Consider the following 25206-nt stretch of genomic DNA (forward strand, 5'->3'; position numbering starts at 1 on the left):
GCGGCTATGCTCTTATAAATCTACTACTAAGAATTGAGTGGCATATTTGCTGGTGGGCTTTATGGGACCCTAAAAAATTCCCTAGTTAACTTTAAGAATTATAAGATGATGGGTTAGCAAGGACCTAGTCACAAAGTGCAGCTTACCATTTTTTTTTAAAAAAACAGACATTTGGGGGGGGGGATATGTAATCAGATTCTGCTACAGAGAGATTCTGCTAAGTACAAAATTCACAGAGGATAAAGTGAAAAAATTATTTTTCTACATATTCTGTGTCCAAAACACAGCCCTTACTCTAGGGCCAAGAGTACTTCTGTCTTAAATTCCAAAGAGCCTAGGCCTTCAGTGTCATTACATTCTTGGCAGTCCCTTAAGATTCACAAAACCTGCTACTCAGGTAACTCAAAGCAAAAACCACCAAACATGCAGATGCCCTAGAGGTAATAAGCAGATATAACACACCTGCCTAAGGAACAAGAAATCTTTCTGTATGGCAGAAAAGCCCTTAGAACATCCATGGGATGGATGCCTCACCCAAGGGACAAACCCAGGAGAAATCTAAACTGTTCATTGTAACAGTGGGATTTCTTACTTCCTTAACCACATGCAGTATAAAAACTAGATACATTTCGTATATGAACAACTAAATGGTTTAAAAGGCATAAACCAAGAAAGCACACACATCACGTGAAACCGTTTTGTTGTTGTTGCTTTTAAGTTCCAAATGGTTATGTACAAATGCCATAGCCTTTACCAAACCTGCAAGTAAATTTGAACTTTGGGTTTTGCCTTTTTCCAATTTAACTTTGGTGCTAATTACATCTCCTTACTATCCAGAATAAAAAAGTTTGCTATTTCCCACTTCTGAACTCTTTGTTAAGGCAGCTCCGTACTCAAGAGGTTAGAAGGGCACCTAACTCCCCACCAGGAAGCCTAAAGCCACCCACACTGTTTGATGCACTTGTTTAATTATTTATAAATGACTTCAAATTACTAAGAAACTCCAGCCTAAAGTCCTTCTACTTAAACAACTCCTCTGCAGTTTCTTCCAGTGGAAACAAACACAAAGTTACACTCCAAATGGCTCCAAACACCATGACACAGCACATTCAGGAAGCGACTGTGCCTCTCCCCACACAATCTAAAATAACATTCAAAGAACCATGGAACTCCCCAGGTGTGGTTACATAAATCATATCTAGAAGCAAGACAAGCATCTATAAAATGTGTGTCTTATTCTAATTCCAACACCAGAACTCCATGCCTGTTAACAGACACATTTTAAAACCTCTATCAAAAGTATTAGCCATTGCTTCAAAATTACCTTCAGATTAAGGGTGTGTGTGTGTTTTTTTTTAATTAAAAAAAAATTACTCTGGTTAAGATGACTTAATTTTCTTCTTGGGGGATTAAATTAATTTATTTGGGGACTTAAATATTAAAGTTTTTCAACGGCATTCCCTTGGCCACCCTGGAAATCAACATGCATTTTAATATTTTAGCCTGACCAATCCTAAATTTGTTAAAGACAGAATCTGCAAGATAGTTCAATATATATTTTAAGCTTATAAGTCCCAAGAACCTTTTCCATTAATCCATAATTTCAAAAGAAGTGAAGGGTGTTGAGAATAAAAATAGTGGACTCTATTCTTTAAACAAAATGAAAAGCAATAAATGGATGCACAAATTACTCCATGACATTCTATCTTGATAGAGCTCATTTCTATTCTGTGCTGTCCAACAGAAATATAATAGAATTCAAAAATGTAATTTAAAATTTTTAGATAGTCACACTTTAAAAAGTAAGGGACTTTTACCCACTGGTGGTCCAGTGGGTAAGAGTCTGCACTCCCAATGCAGGGGCCAGGGTTCAATCCCTGGTCGGGGAACTAGATCCCACATACATGCCGCAACTAAGAGGTCCGCATGCCGCAACTATATATGCTGCAACGAAGATCCCAAGTGCTGCACTAAGATCCAGCACAGCCAAATTAAATAGATAAATAAAATTTAAAAAGTGGGCTTCCCTGGTGGCGCAGTGGTTGAGAGTCCGCCTGCCGATGCAGGGGACGCGGATTCGTGCCCTGGTCTGGGAGGATCCCACATGCCGTGGAGCGGCTGGGCCCGTGAGCCATGGCCGCTGAGCCTGCGCGTCCAGAGCCTGTGCTCCGCAACGGGAGAGGCCACAACAGTGAGAGGCCCGCGTACCGCAAAAAAAAAAAAAAAAAAAAAAAAAAAAAAAAAAATTTAAAAAGTAAGAACAGGTGAAATTTAATAACGTATTTTATTTAATGTAATATACTTGAAATATTATCTCAGCATGTGGTCAACATACAAACCAGTAATACTTTTTTGTGTGCTATATCATCAAAATTCTGTATTTTAAAAAATGGTTCTACTGGGGTTTCCCTTGTGACGCAGTGGTTAAGAATCCTGCCAATGTAGGGCACACAGGTTCAATCCCTGGTCCAGGAAGATCTCACACGCCACGGAGCAACTAAGCCCAAGTGCCACAACTACGGAAGCCCACGCGCTCTAGAGCCCGCGAGCCACAACTACTGAAGTCCATGCGCCTAGAGCCCATGCTCTGCAACGAGAAGCCACCGCAATGAGAAGCCCCCACACCACAATGAAGAGTAGCCCCTGCTTGCTGCAACGAGAGAAAGCCCGCACACAGCAACAAAGACCTGACGTAGCCAAAAATAAATAAAAATTTAAAAAATATAAAAAATAAACGTATACAATAGTTTTTAGTATATTTATGGAATTATGCAATCATCACCATAATGTAACTTTGGTACATTTGCATTGCCCCAGAAAGAAACCTCATACCTATTAGCAGCACTCTCCATTCTCTTCCATCCTCAGCCCTAGGTAACCACTAATCTACTTTCTGTCTCGGTAATTACCTATTCTGGACATTTTACATAAAGAGAATCATATGATTCGTACCATCTTCTTTCACTAAGCATTTTTTTGAGGTTCATCCATGTTATAGTGTGGATCAGTATTGGTGCACAGACTAGCCAAATTTCAAGTGCTCAACAGCCACACGTGGCTAGTGGATACAGTACTGGACAACCTAGTTCTAGAACCAGAAAGCTCCCCAATAAACAAGCATATCAGCCTTAAATAAGAGACTATGTTAGGAACTTCCCTGGTGGTCCAGTGGTTAGGACTCCAAGCTCCCAATGCAGGGGGCCCAGGTTCGATCCCTGGTTGGGGAAGTAAGATCCCACATACCGCAACTAAGCTCAGGTGCCACAACTACTGAGCCCATGTGCCACAACTAGAGAGCCCTCATGCCACAACTACTGAGCCTGTGCACTCTGGAGCCCATGCATCACAACTAGAGAGAAGCCCACAAGAGGCAACGAAAGATCCCATGTGCCGCAACTAGGACCCAATGCAGCCAAATAAATAAATATTAATAAATAAATTAAATTTAAAAGAGTGTAACTCAGATTCTTAGGAAAAACCAACTGTTTTGCAAAGTTAATTTTAAAATACATTTCACTATCTTGTCTACCTGGAAAGAGGAAGTTCATTCATCCTACAAAGTAGACTTTTAGGAAGATGTTTCACAGAGTAACTTTATACAATTTGTAGCAGCAGGAAACCCTAACAGCATTTAGATTAAGTAATGACTAATAATTTAAGTAAATAAATTATCAGAGGGTGCTCTTTCCATTTTCTCATAGGAGAAGCAATCACAAAACTACCCTTTATAGATAAAGGCAAGCACTTAGTTTGTAGTCTAAGACACAGATTTTTTTTAAAAAAATTAAGGAGAGGGTGTGGGTAATGAAATCTTGGCTAATTCTGAGCTTCAGAAAATGCTAATGTTTATTTTAAAATGAGAACACCACATTTTCCTTTAGTTCTGTGCATGGATGATCCCTTCAGGGCAGGGTAAAATTATACCATGACTTCTGAGAATGACCATAGAAGGCCTCCAAGTGAAAACAACCCAAAAAGGATAAAAGAGAACAACAAGGTCTCTGAAACTGCTCTGAGCAAACTTTCACCGTAAGTAAAAAAGACTAACAGAGGTTTCGATGTCATTCCAAAAGTTTAAAACATAAGCAAGGTTATAGGAACTTACATTTTCTATATAGCCCTGGCGCTGATAAAGACAAAAATAAATGTACCCCTTTATTTGTGGCTTTAATATTTCTTAGTGACTTCCGAGTGCTCTCTGATCAGGAATTAGGCCATATTTAACTCCCTTGTCAAAGAGGAAAGCTGACAGAGAGGCTATGCATAAAGCAGTCATGACACTAAATATATGCAATTTAAGCATTTTTAAAGAGTTTGCTTCTAAATCAAACAAATACAATCTAGCATAGCATTTTTAATTTTAAAGTTTGTTGTTTAGGACTTTAATGTGAATTACTTTTTGTTAATTTTTAAGGCAACATTTTAAAAATTTACTTCAAGGTTAAATTAAAACTCACAAGATACCAAGTCACAAGTTTACCCCAGAAACCTATTTTCATTCCTTCCACCTAACAATCAATCAAACCAAAATTCCAGCGCAACCCCAGCGGAAAGAATGAAAAGGGGCAGGGGAGAGAGTTCTTTACTGCAAACAGACTAACAACTAAAAGCAAGTTCCTCGGGAACTTTGGTAATTAATTAATTTTTTGGTAATAAATTCTTTAATACTAAACGCAGACCATGCTGTGATGTACCCAAGCAGCAGCATGGCAGAAGCTGTTTTTCAAGCCTTAGTTTCTAAGGGGCATAAGACAAAGTTACAGTTAAAGCAAGGGAGTAATAACGGAAAGATGCACTGAAAATAGTAGCATTTACACCAGCTTCCAGACTTCGGCTCCTCAATCCTTTATTTGAAGTGCCTCCTTCCCATGAACAAACCCGGGTTAACTGGCACCCACTTCATAGCCTCTCCTCCCCTAAGTGGCCAGTCACAGTGCGCAAGCCCCACTCCCTGGGCTGAAGGCCAGGCAAAAACTCTGGCAAAATAAGGAAGCCTCTGGGAGGTGGCAAGCAGCCAACTCAAACTGGATGATTCCAGTTTAGTCTGGTTTGAGTCACAAACAAGCAGTTCCTAGCTTTCCCCACCATATTCAGAGGCACTGGCTGCTCAGGCAGCGCACAATGAACTCTCCTCATTTATTCTCAGATCTAAGCCTACCTCATTCTCATTTCCCTAGCAGCAGAGGCTTGAAATGAAAGCAAGGTTCCCAGTACAGCAAATATGGGTCAGTCCCGCACTTGTTTCCAAAGCCAACTGCCCATTCCGCACAGAATGCTAAAACTGGCAACAACTACACCTCTCAAAAGCCTTACTGAAATGCTGTACTTGACAAAAAAGGAAAAACAGAAAGGAACTACTCTGATTTATAAATCTCCATAATGAAAGTTAAGCCCACCAGAGCAATTAGAAAGTAAACACTTCCATTTTCCATATTTAGCACAAAAAAAGGCTTGGCTGGCTAACATGACCCCAAAAGACAGAAGTGTGCAGCTTGCTGCCCAGTAACAAACTATACAGTAGCCTACAAAGGAATGCTGTTTCCAAAATATGGGCTCTTCATTTTGCCTGCCACTGATGAGAATGGAAAAAAATACTACCAATAAAATAAAAATAAAAATAGGGACTTCCCTGGAGGTCCAGTGGTTAAGACTCGTGCTTCCAATGCAGGGGGCGTGGGTTCGATCCCCGGTCAGGGAGCTAAGATCCCACATGCCGTGCAGTGCAGCCAAATAAATAAATAAAAATAAAAATTTATGTATACATTAATATATATGGGGGGTGTATTTCTCTTCAAAGCACACACGGCTAAACAGAAATTATCTGTCTACTATTCATTATTATAGATAAGATCACTTTTGATGCTAAAACTTCAGACAAATGTGTTTTTGAGTAAGCACTGCAACGATCACCAAAACACCCACTAATTATTAATTCCTTTAACAACTTTAAAAAACTGACTCTTACTTCACATATGTATTTGTTAAAACTGGTGCCATATCTGACAGGTTCTAGCACGTAATATATAACAAATTATATAGCCAGGTAATAAAATGAGCATTCCTTCCCCCAACCAACATTCTAAATAAGCATATTTTAAGAGAAATGGAAAGTACACTATCACTATCCTCTGATACATGCATTGCCACCGTATCCAATAACCACCGGGAACTACATTTTCAGCTTCATCCATGCTCTTCCACAAAGCTTCAGAATGACAGCAATTTTGAAAATTTTTCTACATGAATTTGAAAGGAAGTTCTCTCTCATAAACTAAATGAACTGCAAAACTTCCTCATGAAATCAGACAAAAGGATATTTGAATAAAATACCCCCTCTAAGAAACTGTAATCTAAAACATCTAGATCAGGACTTCCCTGGTGGCGCAGTGGTTAAGAATCCGCCTGCCAATGCAGGGGACACACGGGTTCGATCCCTGGTCTGGGAAGATCCGACATGCCATGGAGCAACTAAACCCGTGCGCCACAACTACTGAGCCCGCGGGCTGCAACTGCTGAAGCCCACGCACCCTAGAGCCCGTGCTCCGCAACAAGAGAAGCCACCGCAATGAGAGGCTGCGCGCCACAACGAAGAGCAGCCCCCGCTCGTCGCAACTAGAGAAAGCCCGCACGCAGCAACGAAGACCCAATGCAGCCAAAATTAAATAAATAAAAATAAAACGTCTAGATAATTCACAAAATGATTAGCAGAATTGGTCTTTATTTAAAAAAAAAAGATTAGGGACTGTTGTCGTGTTAATACTTATTTAGTCAAAAGGGTCACATTCCTTCTAACTTTAACTGTTGTAAAAATCCAGAATTTGGTCAATATTCTAATTACTATTTAACTATAATTCAGGTAAAATATTCTTATATTGTCTAACAGAAAAAAATTAATATGGTTGTAGACAACTTTTTTTTTAAAAAATGGTCAATTATTTATTTATTTATTTTCTTGTGGTAAGCGGGCCTCTCACTGCTGTGGCCTCTCCCGCTGCGGAGCACAGGCTCCGGACGCGCAGGCCCAGCGGCCACGGCCCACGGGCCCAGCCGCTCCGCGGCATGTGGGATCCTCCCGGACCTGGGCACGAACCCGCGTCCTCTGCATCGGCAGGCGGACTCCCAACCACTGCGCCACCAGGGAAGCCCTGTAGACAACTTTTGATATATTTTATTCAAAACATACAAAAGAAATATACAAACAAGTTCTACAAATAATACCAGCAATAAGAAATACTTTTCATTTCCCTTTCAATAAAAATTATTCTAATGCAAAGCTAATATACTGGACAAGAGATGGGCATAAAGCATGATGTTATCTTAATACGGCATCAGAGTTGAAAAGTCTGATTGCCTGCAGGTCTATAGGCTTTTCTTATTACATTAAACAAACACCACGAAGACTATTTCACATGCTAGTTTTCCTGTTCTGGAACTGATATTGTATGTGTGTCTTTTTCTCCCGCTTCCTGTCTCCAAGTTTCTTTCTTATGTATTCCAACTTATGAACTCAGGCCCTGGGCAGTGAAAGCATGGAGTCCTAACCACTGGACCACCAGGGAATTCCCTACATACAGTTTTTAAATCAACTTATTTCAATTCTTAAAATCTACTTAAGAAGAAAGCTTGCTCTAAAATTCTGATTTTTTCAAACAGGTAAACTAAATAAGCACAATTTAAGGCCACAGGGCTTACTAAAAGCCACAGAGACAAGAGACAATGAGATGTCACCCACTACAGTTATTTTCACATGTAGTTTTCTGTGCTTACTCCTACTACATTTATTTTAAGCGTTTCCATCTAAATGCCTATTTCTGTGATTAGAAAGAATAAAAGTCTGTAGGTTACTTGACATATTCTTCTTTAGACAAACCAAAAGGATTCAGAGGAACAAAAAGAAAAAGGCTGACAAGACACCTCTAAAATTTTTAAGGGGGCAGAAGATGGGGTTGCCTTTGATAAAACTGTAAAGATGCACCTAGCCATAGACACCCAGGTTAATTTAATTACATGTTAACTCTTAATTAGACATATGTAGATTTTGTTTTGGATTAGCCACAGCCAATGTTTAATCCAAACTGGCTCTATTCTTGGGACTCCATACAACCAGCTGTTTTATTTCATAAATTTGGTGCAAAAAATAAGCAATATATGTTAAACAAATAGATGGCTGAATATAAACTCAAAAGTTAACTTTAGGACTTCCCTGACGATCCAGTGGTTAATACTCTGCACTTCCAATGTAGTGAGCGCAGGTTCGATCCCTGGTCTGGGAGCTAAAATGCCACATGACTCACAGCAGGGCCCTCCCACCAAAAAAAAGTTAACTTTAGCCTGAAAGAAGATTTAGGGAAGTAATCTATTGAGGGGGAAGGGATAAAATAAGAAAAGGTTTTGGATTATCCAAATCTCAACTCCCTCCCATTACTTTTTCATCCATTTCCCCTCATTCATTCTGTAAACCTTTACAGGATATAGAATCAAGGGCTAACTGCAGCTCCAAAGGAGCCAGGACCCCTTTTCAGCAATCTGGTAAAGTCTATGGACTCCTTTTCAGAATAATGTTTCTAAATGCATAAAATAAAATAAATAGGAATTATACTGACACAGTTATTAAAATGTTTTAAATTTTTGTGATATAGTAATGTCTTTATTAACATTAAATAACAATACCTAACACTGAGTTTAATAACTATTTCCCAGTAATGATTAATATAAGCCCGATTTTGAGATCTCTGCAACTATAACAATCATAAATCACCTGTGTATTTATACTGAGAACAAAGTCAGTCATACTGTTAATCTACTGTTTTCTTGTTGGCTACTTTCATATAATGGGAGGTAATGCTTAATTCACTTTCAGGTTAGTGAAAAGATGTAATTTTTTCCCCTGCATCTAAATTCAGGGACCAAAATAATAATAATAAAATTTTAAAAGGGAATTCCGTGGCAGTCCAGTGGTTAGGATTCCGCACTCCCACTGCTGAGGGTCTGCGTTCAATACCTGGTCAGGGAACTAAGATCCCACCACGAGCTGTGCAGCACAGCTGGAAAAAAAAAAAAGGTTCAGGGACCCTGAGCCAGCCTAATTATCTTTGGTTGTGATCAAAGTAAACAATGGAGAAACAAATCTCAGTTAAAATTACTTTAAGATAGTAGGAAAGGATATTATGAACTAATTTAATTTCAATAAATTCTTCAACTCCTTTAGCCTTGAATTAAAGCAAATTCTTACAACATGATAGAAAAAAAAACTGATAGAGAACTACAGAAATAAAATATGTTCAACTTCAATCAAGGACTTTTAAAATAAATGCTTTTGTGGAATTCATGTATTTAAATTTTTATGTTGAAAAGCAAAGGGACTCCCTAAATGACCAAGGCAGAGAAAGAAACACACAGGGCTGCACATAGGAAAGTGTGTAACACTAAGCCCCCCCCCCTCCCCCAAACTTCTCACCAGCTAAATACTGTAAATAGTTTGGCAGAAACATTAAGTGTATCATTTATAAGGACTTCACAACTAGACTGTCATTAATCCCACGTTTAGTCATTTGAAATGCACTGCTAGGAATCTGTTCACCAAAGCTGTAACAATTAAGGGGGATGGAGGATGATTAATTTCCCAGTCAGTCATACAGACAGAATAGAAACTTGTTTTTATAGATAAAACAAGCTATATTTTGTCTACTATAACATGTTGTTTTTAAACATTTTTAAAGGACTTGGAATGTCACCATTTCACAATCAAGTTTTAAAGATTACAAAAAAGAACTTAGTTCTTCCAAAAGGGCATTAAACATTCTGAGTTGACATAACACCTCAAAATATTACATTCTGAAATCAATATAATTATAGAGGAAAAGAGGACATCTGATAAAAGGGGGGATGAACCCAGGGATAATGGATATACTCTGAACACCAAAGGATTTTATTTCTCTGTACTTGCTTCAATCACAATACAATGACCAAATCTTTTAACTATTTACATCAATTTTGCTTTTACCTTCCTATTAGCTAAGAATTGTATCTAACTATTTCAACTATTTGAACAGGTACTCAGAGAAGTCCAATAAAAACACTTGGTTGCCTCTGCAGTGTGCACAAAGGAAGACCGGGCCCTGTTCTTACAGGATGACACCAAAAGGCTCATCATTTGGTGATATCTTCAAAAAAAGCTGATGCTGTTTTTCATAAATGAACATAATCTGATTCTTAATGCAATGTCCTTTACGCTTTTCCCAAGTTAGGCACTCTCATAGTCCAAGTTTGCCTTCTCCGAAATACTGAAAGAGTCTCCTAACTGGAATCTCTGTCTTTCCTATTCTAAGTCCCCAGATGCCTTTCTAAAGCAGATCTCAACAAGATATTTCCCTTCTCAATCCTTCAACAGCTCATCTCTGCATAAAGAAAAAAACCCAAAAACATTAGCATGGTTAAGTCATACTAAATGATTTGCTGTTCTCAAAACATTCTTCCACCCACTCGTATCTCTTCAAGTCGTTCCCTCTGCTCACAGTGCTCCCTGTCTAGCCTAAAATTCGTCTCTTCTTGTTGAAGAGAAGAATACTTATCCTTCACAGCCCTAAATCATAAAAACTGCCAGCCCTAAGTATGGAGCAGGCAGCTGACAGAAGAGAAAATATCCTCTAAGGTTGTAATTTAGTCCCCATGTAGATTTTCCAAGCTCATCCTGCCTTTGTGGCAGTTATCCTTCTAAATGTAAATATTCAGAAGCATACAACTGTTTCTTTTGATTATGTAAATAGGGAATTAGCTCCATCAAATTCATCAGATCACCTCTGGGTTCAAGCTTCTGAGCCCACAATGCCAACGGCCAGATCTCAAACCACCGTAACTCCCACCAAAGTACAATGCCATCCTGAAAGCTGTGAATTATGTTTCACCTCTAACTTCCACACTTCCACAATTGGTTGGCTTCTCAAAACGGTTTGATCCAGTGGAATGCAGTGCCATCCCTTTAATGAGGTAGGTTTGGGGAAAATGACTAAAAACTTGAGTATCTTAGACAATTCTACGTAGAAGAAAGTGAATCATGACAAGATTTTATAATCAGTTTACAGAATTCAAATGAATACTGTCAATCATTTAACTCAATAATATACCAAATGAAATCAAAAGAAGTTAAGGGTTTTACCCATGTCACAGAGCTGCAAAGCTGGAGCCAGAAACTAACTCTCCTGACTTCCTAAACTAAGTGCTTGTTTCATTATAATACGCTACATCTAATAGAATGTTTGAATTATATCTAGATAGACAGAGATATAAAATGTTTCCATTTATTATTTTGAATTTGAAAATTTAGGAGGCCTAAAAGGAGCCATTTATCAATTCCATGATCATTTACTTTTCTTAAATTAATTCTAAACAGGCAATACTAAAGGAAAAATAATCTGGGCATTTTTAATCACGTTGAAGAATCTGTATCTTGTAAATTTAAAACACACACACCACCTGGGACTTCTCTGGTGGTCCAGTGGTTAAGAATCGGCCTTGCAATGCAGGGGATGCTGCTTGGATCCCTGGTCAGGGAACTAGGATCCCACATGCCCCAACAACTGAGCCTGAGCACTCTGGAGTCCTCCTCGCAACACAAACTAGAGAGAAGCCCGCACGTCGCGACGAAAGATCCCGCGTGCCGAAACTACGACCCGACGCAGACAAAAAAATAAAAAATAAATAATATACACACCACCTAAATTTAAAACTAGAATATCTGAGATTAACAGATTGAATAACAATCACTAGAAATGGGAAATACTCAAAAGACTATCAACATGTGAAGTACTGAATAGTAGTAATAATTATAGCTAGCAGTTATTAAAGGTTGTATTTATTTAACATATATGGGTATCAAGCTAAGCACTTTACATATTTTTTTCATTTTAATATTCAAAATAACTTTATGAAGCATGGTTCTTATAAAAGATCAGAAAGCTGAGTCCTAGAGAGCTTAAGTAACTTGTCCAAAGATTATAAAAGTAGTATCCTGTCTACCTTGATCTATTATTTCAAAACCCATATACCTAACTTCTAAGCTGTTTCTTGTTAAGATTATTTTCAATTTATTATTTTCATCTTTGGAATAAAACTCATTGTAAAAAAATTTCCAACTAATGAAATGAGCTTACTCAGCCTTAGTGAACAGCAAAGTTACAACCTGAATTTAAAGAAAGCTTTCCTACTTGAGCTTAAAAATTGACTACCATCTTGATGTTAAAATTAGTTAAAATGTACATAAGTTAATTTATACATTGATAATAAACGTGTCAACAATATATTTCACCAATACATCTTTACCCAAACAGCACTTTTACAAATTTTCAACCAAGTAATAGAAATAGTATTATATACCTAAGAAATTAAGAACTTTTGAAAGTTCATTATGTGGCACAAGATTTGTTTCATACAACTAACGTTACTACTTTTCTTCCTTTTTCGCAATTTTAATATTGAGCAACTGGAGGATGAAACAGTATTTGCAAATCATCATTTAGCTTTAAGTACTTGGGAGAATGGTTAATTCAATGGCCACAATGCTAATCAAAGTTTCTTCATTCATTGTATACATGATCCAAGATTATTTACTTTTGAAAATATTACTATACTAAAAATCAGTACCACTGATAGTAGCAAATTTGTAACAATTTATTCAACAGCTCATCTGTTACAACAAATTTGAGGCTGTTAACCTACCTGTCACTGCTGGTACTACTGCTGCTGCTGATTGAATCACTACTGGAGGATCTACTCCTAGAGCCGCTGCCGCTAGGGGACCTTGTGGGTCTAGACGCTTGGCTAGCCAGCCTCTGAGGAGACTGATTCCTAGACTGGGATGAATGTGGTGAGCGACTCCTGCTGTGCTGGTAATTCCGCTCTGGCCTTCTGCCTCGTACCTCCCGGGTAATATCATCCCTGTAGATATCCCTGTGTACCACACTGGGCAGTGTAAACTGCTCCCGAGCCCTAGGTTCGTATCGGGGGTCATGAGCATCAAAACGGTTTGGACTTCGACTCCGAGAAGTATAATAGAGCCCATGTTGTAAAGTCCGCTCGCGAGGATCTCTATAGTAATCCTGATCGTAATGTCTTGTCCGATCAAATCCTCCCGTCCCCCGTTCATGGTGTCCATAGGCACTATGTTCATAAGCACGCTCCCTGTTATCTGAAGCCCTGCATTTAGGAGGGGGGAAAAATATTTAATCAATCAGAAAGGGGAAAGCAAAACTAAAAGCAAGTCATGCAAACATTCACTTGAGCATTGTCTTTATCTTTGCAACTGGTCATTTTCTAAACAGCATTAACCTACTTAGTAAGCAAACACTAATAAGCTTAACATTTTACTTGACTCCAAAACTTATTTTCACAGCTGAGAAATCACTGTTGTAATTGTATATTGGACTTTCATGACTAGTGTTCTGCAAGTCAGTTGTTCTTTTTATTAGGGATTTTCTGGCTTATATACAGAAATACACATATGCCATCTCCTTTTTATTTTAAATTTAATGGAACAAGAAGAGACTTTCATTTTAATATGAAAGTTTTCTATACTTTCATCTGATTAAAACATATACCAAACTTTATTTAATTTGCAAGTGTATTCCAGGCAAAATTTCCATGATAGATTTTTCACACAGACATGAAAGCCCCATTGCAATGCATGCCCATGTCCCAGCAATAGGAGGGCATTTTCAAAGAAGTACAGAAAAAAATGTTAAGTGTAACTTTTTCTTATTAACTTTCAACTTCTTGGGTAATTATAAAAATTACTAAATTATGTAAATTTTTGTACCCAAACAATCACATTTAATAATAAAAATGGAATCTTAAAAAGAAAATCAAACCAAAAAACCACTTGGGATATAAAAATATCGGGCTGCCACATGCTATTCTATGATGAACTTAACTAATTAAAGGATAATGGTTATTTTATCTTCTTGTGCTATCAAATTCCACATAATTTTTAAAATGCCTATTCCATGATTCAATGTGTTAATGTATTACTTAATGGTTATAGGAAATATATTCTCTTAGGGTTCAGCTATATTCAAATTGCCTCTGATGAAATAAGTCAACTTGGGAAACCATAAGATACGCTAAAGACTGCTATTAGCAATGGTTTAACTTTAAAAAATCTTCCGGTAGGGCATGAATACTTGTCAATCTAAGAGTACAAAAACTGTTGCATGTACAATTACACACATGCAATTACGTGTTAATATTAAAAACCGATTCCAATCCTACAAAGAAATCTTAAGTTCTCTACTTAAGAGAGTTCCTAAAAGACAATTTCACTTGAATCTCAAACATGAGGTTGAGTCTCTTCTCAACCTTACCTTTGGGTCTATCTTCTATCAAAAGTGATTATTAGGAATTACGAAAGACATAGAAGAATTAGAATCTCTCCAATGAAGAATATGTGGCAAAATCTTACAACTAATACTATGTCCCCAAAACGTGCTTAGATTCCAAATCTCTCCACTAACCTTCATTTTCACCCACCATTTCACTTAGCAACCATACCTTCTCCTAGGCTGTTTTTTCTTTTTACTGCTATTATTAAAAGCAACTGGCATGGCAAAAATTCAGTATTATCTTTCCTACTTAAATATATTAAATGACTTTCTCCTTTTTTATTCACTATTTCTGGAATTTGAATAGATATTTCAACGTCTAACAAACAAGAGGTATTCCTTTGAGACAAGAGAAAATTTCATAAATAATTCCATTAGTACCCTATCAAATGTTAATCAGTAAGAGCTGTTATTAATGATATAACAGAAGCAACAGGCAATAGTTCTAGGAGAATTACTGCTACAGCTGATATTTTATAAATATGCAAAGTTCTTATCCATTAGGAAGATATAGAAGGCAGGCACAAGAGCTAGCAGAGCTGAAATCTAATAGCTATTCTTTGATTCATCTATTAGTACTAAATGATTCTAGAGTTAGTGGGGAAAAAAGAAAGTTTGACTTGGGTTAGGAGAGGGGCTAATATACACAGGTCAGGACATACCAACCTTTTCCAAGTGTGGAAACACGACCTATAATCCCAATTAAATCTAGGGAGAGAATTGTGAACATAACTTCCCCAATTTTGGCCCCTCTTATGGGGGTAATCCACCTTCTTAATGGGTAAGGGTGTCAAATGATATTTAGATGAACCACAAGGAAAAAAAAAATCTTAATGACCAGATAAAATAATTCCACTGGAAGCAAGCAGTCCCAGACAAACTGTAACTCTCAAACCCCCAGACTTCTTTCTTGAGATAGCAGAAAATTATAAATTGATCCACATTCACAAAAATGTCCAGCCCTAAGTATGAATCAGGCAGCTGACAGAAGAGGAAATATCCTCTACGATTCCACCAAATGAGGAAGGCACAGTTGCTCGCCAACAGTTCACCTTTGTAGCCATCCAGCACAGTCAATTTTGATTGCTGTATCCACAACTGATCGTCACCATGTGTTCAAAGCTAAAGTACCTTTAACTGGACTGCAACTTGCTTCAGAAACAAGATAGTAATCCTCTTCTCCTGGGCTAATGGGATCTTGACTGCACGACATCCCATACATTCCAGCAAATAGAAAAGAATGGCTATATTCCAGGATTTAGGAACGTCCATCATCTCAATTTTTCCCCATTCCATCAAGGAGTATAATTCCAACATGGAAACTGTGTAGATCCAAAATGGAAAAATGAAGCATTGCCTTCACTCTTCTTCATCCAAGTACACATTTCCAGGTTAAAGTATTGTTTGTAGAATCCAAGAGGTTGAATCATATGGTCTGCTAGGTTTTTTGGTGACAATCCAATTTGTTTGTACACTTTGTGTAGTGAAAACTGAGAAGCAGATATCAAATTCTAAAAGAATCTGTAGGCTCTAATATTCCAGAAATATTCCATATAGTAAAACCACAAAATCTGTAGCCAAGTAGCTCCATCAGGTAGAAGGGATATATCCAAGGAAAGACTTAACATTATCCAAGAGAAGGAATAATTAATTCTAGAAGACAGGTAACTCCAAAAATGATGCTGCCATACAAAATCTTCCACCACTTTATATCTCAGGAGTAGATGTCCAACCAGCTGCAGGAAATATCCTCTACGATTCCATAAGATACCAGCCACTGGGATAGAAATCACTTCCGTTTCCAACCCAAAATAGGAAACATTGAGAATGCCCAAAACTTTAAATCCATCTGGGGCCCCTAAATACGAGTTTCTGTTTCACCATATCAAATACAAAATACCTGCCTACAGAAACCTTGGAACTTACCCATCAAGTCTCCGCTCATAACGTCCTTCTCGTGCATGAAGTGATGGTGGGGGGCCATAAGCAGGCCCTCCACCACCTCCTCTGAACCCAGAAACCTCTCTACTACGAGATGCTATGGAAACTGTATCATCCAATCCCCGAGCAGCGCTCGGAATGGTGCCTGGTTCATTATAATCCGTGCGTAGGTCTCTATCTCCCATTTTGTTGACTGAGTTGTGAGCCTTCTGTGCACTTTTGATGTCCACAAAATCCACAAAGGCAGCCACTCCTCCTTCAGAACCCCTCTTGGGGAGAATTTTGACACTTTCCACGCGGCCATATCTGAAAAAAAATAAAGTCAACGTTATTGTTGCATAGTAATAATTTTCCAAAAATAGTTTTAAAAACTGTTTGTTATTTTTAAACAATTTACATTATGCATGTATGGGGAGGGGTGTCAGTTAATTTTAAATGACTTTTAAACTCACATTTTTCTTTTTTGAGGCAAATATTTACAAACATTTTTACCACATTATTTTATTGCTCTCATTTTTAAAATATAGTATTTACTATAAACTGCTTTTTACCTTTCTGGAACACTTAGCTGAAATGACTCTCAGAAGTTTTTAGGAATTTTTACATTCTAAAAAATACCTAAGATAAAGTAACTTACCAATCTTAAGAGATTTTCATTAAAGTAAAAACTGTAGCTAAATATAGCTATTTTACAGATCTCATTTTAATTTAATTCATTAAGTGAAAATGATCTTAGTGAAAAAATGAGATGACTTCAAACACTCCTTACTGGAAGGCAAAATAAATTCAAATATTTTGTGCATTTGCAAGTGTCAGTCTAGTTTTTAACATAATCTTTTGCCATTTAATTCTCTTTTCCAGGGGATTAAAAGAAAAAGTGTTAAAATTTATATATATATATATATATTTTTTTTTTTTTTTTTTTTTTTTTTTTTCCGGTTCGCGGGCCTCTCACCGCTGTAGCCTCTCCCTTTGCGGAGCACAGGCTCCGGACGCGCAGGCTCAGCGGCCATGGCTCATGGGCCCAGCCGCTCCGCGGCATGTGGGATCTTCCCAGACCGGGGCACCAACCCGCGTCCCCTGCATTGGCAGGCGGACTCTCAACCACTGCGCCACCGGGGAAGCCCTAAAATTTATAATTTATGTATAATTGTTATTTATATAAATTAATAAATCAGAAAATCTTTTGACAGACTCTTATGTATACTTATAATTTGGCATTTTAGAAAGAAGGGCACAGCACTTTTAAATATAGCACTCATATGCTGACAATCCAAGATCATAATTTTTTTTTTAAATTTATGGCTGCATTGGGTCTTCGTTGCTGTGCATAGGTTTTCTCTAGTTGTGGTGAATGGGGGCTACTCTTTGCTGCAGTGCGTGGGCTTCTCATTGTAGTGGCTTCTCTTGCTGTGGAACAAAGGCTCTAGGCACACGGGCTTCAGTAGTTGTGGCACACAGGCTCAGTAGTTGTGGCACATGGGCTTAGTTGCTCCGCAGCATGTGGCATCTTCCCGGACCAGGGCTTGAACCCGTGTCCCCTGCATTGGCAGGCAGATTCTTAACCACTGTGCCACCAGGGAAGTCCCCAAGATCAAAATTTTATACTTCCCCGAAGAAGCTGACATTATCAGGAAGCCGAACTTTCCTTTTATATCCTCCAGTATGATTTAAGTTATTACCTCTCACAAGGGAAACATAATCCTAAAATCCAGTTTCATCAGGCAACTGAACTAGATGTAATGAAATTACTTGGGGTAAATTAACTGATGAAAGGATCTCTTAAATTTGGGGGAAAAAATGATAGAAACTGAAATAGTTCTTTCCATACAAACATTAAAAAATATAGCTTCCAATGTATCTGACAAAGGACTTGTATCTAGAATATAAGAAATCTTACAACTCAACCCATTTTTTAAAAATAGGGAAGATGGGCTTCCCTGGTGGCGCAGTGGTTAATAATCTGCCGGCCAATGCAGGGGGCACGTGTTCGAGCCCTGATCTGGGAAGATCCCACATGCCTCGGAGCAGCAGTTGCTGAGCCTGCGCTCTGGAACCTGCGAGCCATAACTACTGAGACCCGCGTGCCTAGAGCCCGTGCTCTGCGACAGGAGAAGCAACCGCAATAAGAAGCCCGCACACCGCAGCGAAGAGTGGCCCGCACTCGCCACAACTGGAGAAAGCCCAGGTGCAGCAGCGAGGACCCAACATAGATAGATAGATGGATAGATAGATAGATAGATAGATTTGTAAAAAAAAAATAAAAATAAAAAATAGGGAAAACACTTCACCAAAGAAGAAATACAGATGGCAGATAAGCACAGAAAAAGGTGCTCAAAATCAGGAGTCATAGGGAAATACAAATCAAAACCACAATAAAATACCACTTCACACCCACTAAGATTGCTATTAGAAAAGAGAACAGAACAGAACAAAACAAGTATTGGCAAGGATATGGAGAAATTTGAAACCTCCTGCATAGCTGGTGGAACTGTAAAATGGTGCAGCCACTGTGGAAAGTGGCATTTTTCTCCAAAAGTTAAGCACAGAATTACCATATGACCCAGCAATTCCATTCCTAGGTATATACCTAAGAGAACTGAAAACTGGGGCTCAAAAGGATACATTGCACGAATGTTCACTGCATCATTATTCACAAAAACCAAAAGATGGAAACAACACGACTGCCCATCAATGGATGAATGGATAAACAAAATGTGGTATATACAAACAATGGAATATAATATTAAAACATAAAAAGAAATGAAGTTTCGATACACACTACAACATGGATAAACCTTGAAAACATCATACGAAATGAAATAAGCCAGACACAAAAGGACAATTAGTTTATGATTCAACTTGCATGAAGTATCTGGAATAGACAAATTCATGGAGACAGAAAGTAGAACAGAAGTTAACAGGGGCTGGGGAGACACTGCTTAATGACACAGAGTTTTTGTGTGGGATGAAAAAAATTCTAGAAATAGATAGTGCTTATGGTTACATAACATTGTGAATGCACTTTTTTTTTGGTCGTGCCAAGCAGCTTGTAGGATCTTAGTTCCCCAACCAGGGATCAAACCTGGGCCCTGGCAGTGAAAGTGCCGAGTCCTAACCGCTGGACCGCCAGAGAATTCCCTGTGAATGCACTTAATGCCATTGAATTGTACACTTAAAAAAAAAAAAAAAAAAAAAAAAAGAGGGAAGCATCAGCCAATTCCCCATCAAAAAAGTCAGTTAGCCAAAGCATAATACAGGGAAAACAAATATTTAAGCTTAAATTCTTAATAACAAAGAGCTAAATGTAATACTGAAAAGAAGGACCAAATACTTAATGCATAGATTATACATGTAGAACAAAGTCAAATGGCCCTCCATCCTCAAAAGGATGGGCTCACAGTTCCCATAATTTTTACATAAGGAGAGTACATTCTGGAAACAAAATACGAATTTATCTCCAAATTTAACATAAGAGAACTTTATCAGGTATTACATTACTCTTCTATACTGAGAAGACTGGAAACTCTCAAATTAAAAAAAAAATCCTGATGACTCTTCACAGCCATGAGAACTCAGCTGGTAAATGTAAATGTGATGTCCTTATTTTATTTACTCTTTCCAAAACAACAGTTCCTATGATATTCAAGTATTCCTTAAGTATTCAAATGAAACATTTACTGACATCTACTAATTAAAAAAGAAAAAAGAGCAAAAATAATAAAACCACAGTTAAATATTATTTCTTTTTCTTAAACATCAAGCCTTAGTTACAGGTTTTCAGAAAACCCTATGGAATTGTCTCCAGTAATATGCACAAAATATTTTCTTAAATTACATAGTCAAAGGTTGTAGTAATAAGTTAACTCATTTGTAATTTTTAAAGAATCAAGAAAACCTAATTTTTTTAAAAATGAGAACATAAAATTAAGAAAGTGTGCTTGATTGCTACAAGCTGCAATATATAGCAATCTAATGGGTTTGTCTTCAAAAACACAATCAAAAAACATTATATTAATTGGTTTCTGTTTGGTCAAAAATATTCACCATCAAAAAATATTAAATTGGGCTTCCCTGGTGGCGCAGTGGTTGAGAGTATGCCTGCCGATGCAGGGGACGCAGGTTCATGCCCCAGTCCGGGAAGATCTCACATGCCGCGGAGTGGCTGGGCCCATGAGCCATGGCCGCTGAGCCTGCGCGTCCGGAGCCTGTGCTCCGCAATGGGAGAAGCCACAACAGTGAGAGGCCCGCGAACGGCAAAATAAATAAATAAATAAATAAATCGATCAATCAACATACACTATAATTCTTCTACGTTTTTAAGAGAGAATTTTAAAATAACCCAAAACAATGCCAGATTTGCTGAGATGTTTGGTCTTTCAACATGTGACTATTTATATAGTCAAATTTATATAGTCCTTAGCATTTCCTTGAAGAATATAATTGCAGTATATTAATGGCCTCACATTTTACATTTGAGAGCATCATGATATACTCTGTTTTTCCTCCACTATGAGAAAAGAGTAGGGTTCTAATCCTGAATCAATTATTTTTAATTTTATGGTTCTTAACAGGCACTGTTGTAGGCACTTGATGCGTATCAGGGAATAAAACAAAGATCCCTAGTCTCATGGAATTGATTTATTTACAATTTTCAGCTCCTTGATATGTGAAAAGAAGATTCCTCCTATTCTAAACTTTTCCTCAACTCTGCAAGAAACTTACTTTGTTAATTTCCAAAGCAACACCAAATACCTAAAGCTAAAGATCATTAGTATGCTAAAACCCAATGAATTCTCTGAATACCCTTTCTTTCTAAGTTACTACATTCATCCATTATTAGCTGGTTTATCAATAAGAATGCAATTATTAACTTTAATCCTACCGTTTTTTGCAAGTGACCCTACTAATAATAAGCAATAGCAAAAAATAGCCACTATTCGTTTTCACACAAGTCCTCCTACTACAGAAAACAATCCTCCCCAAGTCATTCTTGAAACATCTACCTGTTATTCAGGAGAGACTTACAGAATTGTAATAAGGAGAATATCAGCCTCTTTGAAGAGGCATGCAATTAACCTAAAACACCCATTCATCTAAAACCCAATACATCACTTTCCAAAGATTACATATTTTATCAAACTATCAATTCTTTGTGTATTGCCCACTTTTCCACCCTTCCACCCCATCATGGCTAGGCTGTTCCTTATTCAAAAGAAAATGATCAATAAGTATGAATAGACAGAAAGCGAAAAGCAAATGAGCATGCTGTAAGGGATAAAAAGGCTTAAGAGATGAGTATTACAGACTGGTTGGGTGACCTATAATAGTAGAAACAATAAATGTTTGTGTTTACTTATTTTTTATATTATGAAAATATTCAAAATCATGCCTCTTCCAAACTCAGACAGTTGGGTCATAAATATATCCATTACAACCACCAAATTATCTGCAATAATGCAGTAACATCAACACTTATTTATATAACCCTTTTATAGTAAAAAATTTTTATGAAGGAATTACTAATTTATAAATCAACCACTTGATCCTATATTTAGATCAAAAGACTGGTTTCCCCTCTGTGTTAGACCTTTATTTTATTTCCTATACCAGTGACTACACATACTTCAAGAATGCCAAAAGGCAGAATCCCCTAGAAACTTAATGCATCATAACAGCATTTAAATTGGAGCTGGCCACATTTTTCCTACATAATCACAGGTCAAATTAAAAAAAAAATTTATTGTGATAAAATATAACATAAAATTAGCTATTTTAACCATTTTTAAGTGTACGATCCCAATCTTTTCAAATTAATCACGGCTATTTCTTGTCATCAACATAGTAGAGGTAGACATTAAAGGTACCTCATTCACAATTACTGATACCCCCCCATACTTCAAACCATTAAATATAGTAAGTAGCTCAGAATCATATACTTAGATGGCAAAACTCCTGCAAGTTGGACATAACCAAATAAGATGGTAATATTTTTAATATGTCATATGTCTCATTATATCAATTTAAACAAGTTAAATTCCAAAAGAACTTGTTTTAACAATTATCTAGAATGACAAAGATAAATTTAAAGTGTTAGCATGACAATGATAAACTACAAGTTAACAGTTTTACTCTATTGAAAGACAATGATCAAAAATTGATATAGGGTTTCCCCGGTGGCACAGTGGTTGAGAGTCTGCCTGCTAATGCAGGGGACACGCGTTCGTGCCCCGGTCCGGGAAGATCCCACATGCCACAGAGCGGCTAGGCCCGTGAGCCATGGCCGCTGAGCCTGCGCGTCCGGATCCTGTGCTCCGCAGCGGGAGAAGCCACAACAGTGAGAGGCCCGCGTACCGCAAAAAAACAAACAAAAAACACACATACAGAAATGTTCACAGTATCATTATTTATAATAGCCAAAAAAATGGAAACAAACCAAATGTTCAACTGCTGAGTGGATTTTTTAAAACGTGGTATATACCCGTACAATGGAATGTCATTTGGCAATAAAAAGGAATGAAGTTCTTGTACATGCTACAACATGGATGAACCTCAAGAACACTATAAGGGAAAGATGCCAATCACATATTTTATGATTCCATATATATGTGAAAGGTCCAAAATAGGCAAATACACAGAAATAGAAAATAGATTAGTGGACTCCAGGAGCTGGGGAGAAGGAAGAATGGGGAACGACTGCTAATGGGTATGGGGGTTTCATTCTGGAGTGATGAAAATGTTCTGAAATTAGTGGTGATGGCTACATTAACTCTGAAAATATACTAAAAGCAACTGTACACTTTTCAAAGGAAAAATTTTATGCCATGTGAATTATATCTCGTTAAAACTGTTATTCAAAGAAAAAAGACAAAAAATAGTACCTGGCACTGTCTTTTATATTTATTTATTTGGCTGCACCAGGTCTTAGTTGTGGCATGCAGGATCTTTAGTTGCGGCATGTGGATCTAGTTCCCTGACCAGGGACTGAACCTGGGCCCCCTGCACTGGGAGCGCAGAGCCTTAGCCACTGGACCACCAGGGAAGTCCCTGTCACTGTCTTTTAATACAACAGATTTTACATCTCCTTTAGTCACAAGTGTCTGTGTTATCTCAATACAAATCAACTGTCTGCCATGTTTCCTGTAAATGGGCACATTTAAGGAAGACATTTTCTATTTCAAGCATGCCTGCCTGGGAAGATAAGTAACCCATTAGATGACAGCCAAAACCTATCTTCATTTCATGGAGATACAGAATTCTTTCGGGAAATCTACTGTGAAATAAATTTATGTATAAAAGATTTTAAAACTATTCTTAAATAATTAATGTATTTCCCTTTAATCATTTTATCTTTGTAGTAAGTACAAATGATTACTAAAGATGAAAAATCAGACTCAGAATCCCTAAAACCAGCAAAGGGCAGTCAAACACAGGCCCCTAGTCTCATTTTAGAAAAAGCTAATATCCTAAAATGTTTCTCTACTTGGAGTAATGGGGGAGAGGTAGAAAAAGAAAGGGAGGGGGAGAATGATTTGTAATATTTTGCTGATTTGTGTTCTCTCTCTGCCAAAAAAAAGAAAAAAAAATATATATATATGTTTGTTGTAGTCTTTGGTCTGGGAGAGACTCTCAGCCTGAGATAAAATCCCTATGTCATAAAAGAAAAGGCCATATAAATTAAACCACATAAAAATTACAGCTCCTAAATAGCAAAATACAGTCAAAAGACAAATGGGGAAAAATACTTGCACATGAGAAATAAGTGATTTACTAAATATACAAACTTCTTCCAAATCAAGGGAGACAGAGGTCCAAACAAAACACAGGCAAAATACCCAAACAGGAAATTTTTTTTTTAATATTTATTTTACTTATTTATTTGGTTGTGTCGGGTCTTAGTTGCAGCAGGCGGGCTCCTTAGTTGTGGCATGTGAACTCTTAGTTGAGGCATGCATGTGGGATCTAGTTCCCAGACCAAGGATCGAACCCAGGCCCCCTGCATTGGGAGCACGGAGTATACTAACCACTGCGCTACCAGGGAAGTTCCAGGAAATTCTTTAAAAATACGCCCATAGACACAAAATGGTAAACAGAACAAACACACTCAAAAAAACTGCTCAATTTCCACTCAAAATTTCAAAAATCCAAATTTTTTTTAAAAAGTGCCATGTAACACAAAGACCTACATTTTAATAATACCTAGATATTAGCTAGAGTCTAAGAAAATAGATACTTTCATAACACTGTCTGCAGGAGTATAAATTAGAGAAACCTCTTAGGAAGACAATTTGATAGACTACTTAGTAAGCAACACTGCTTATAACAGTTTTAAAAAAAAAGAAAGAAAGAAAGAAAAAAAAAAGCAAGAAAAAAAAAAAGGAACACACCATTCCACTTTCTCTATGAATTTGACTGCTCCGGGAAGCTAATGTAAGTAGACTCATAAAATATTTGTCCTTTTGTGACAGCCTTATTTCACTTAGCATAAAGTCTTCAAGGTTCATCCATGTTGAAGCATGTGTCAGAATTTCCTTTCCTAACATAATATTGTAAATCAACAAGACTTCAATTTAAAAAAGAAGAATTTCCTTCCTTTTTAAGGCTGAATAATACTCCATGATACGTATTTTGTTGTCACACATTCTGTTTATCCTTTCATGGGTCATGAACATTTAGACTGCTTCTATCTTTTGGCTATTGTAAATGCTTCTATGAACATAATACATTACTTTTTTAAGATGAGAAACGATTTACTGATTCTAATTAGAAAAGGTTTAAGAAAACTTGAAGACTGAAGATAAGCTTAATTCAACCAACAAAACTATAGTCAGCTGTTTATCAAATCCATGGTTAGTGCCTAGATTCCTGTACATGAAAACTTGATGACTACAAC

The 25206-nt window shown here is 37.3% G+C and overlaps 1 protein-coding gene and 1 non-coding gene across 5 annotated transcripts in view; one reads left to right on the forward strand and one right to left on the reverse strand.

Annotated features, from left to right (window-relative positions):
* SPEN (spen family transcriptional repressor) overlaps nt 1-25206 on the reverse strand; it is a 92030-nt gene that overhangs the window by 38911 nt on the left and 27913 nt on the right. For 2 of the 4 annotated variants that reach the window (XM_067016747.1, XM_059066333.2), the window contains exons 2-3: nt 15039-16619; nt 12715-13191 (exon numbers count right to left, since the gene is read on the reverse strand). Coding sequence is in view for 2 of the 4 variants with exons in the window: in XM_059066314.2 (XP_058922297.1) it covers nt 12715-13191; nt 16299-16619 (798 nt within the window). In the remaining 2 variants the exon portion in view is untranslated. The remainder of the gene's footprint in view (nt 1-12714; nt 13192-15038; nt 16620-25206) is intronic. The other 2 variants (XM_067016740.1, XM_059066314.2) reach the window with 1 other exon arrangement.
* On the forward strand, nt 3155-3227 carry TRNAW-CCA (transfer RNA tryptophan (anticodon CCA)). Its single transcript has one exon. It is a non-coding gene; the product is annotated as a tRNA-Trp (tRNA).

This window comes from Kogia breviceps, chromosome 1, assembly GCF_026419965.1.
Source record: "Kogia breviceps isolate mKogBre1 chromosome 1, mKogBre1 haplotype 1, whole genome shotgun sequence".
NCBI classification, from domain to species: domain Eukaryota; kingdom Metazoa; phylum Chordata; class Mammalia; order Artiodactyla; family Physeteridae; genus Kogia; species Kogia breviceps.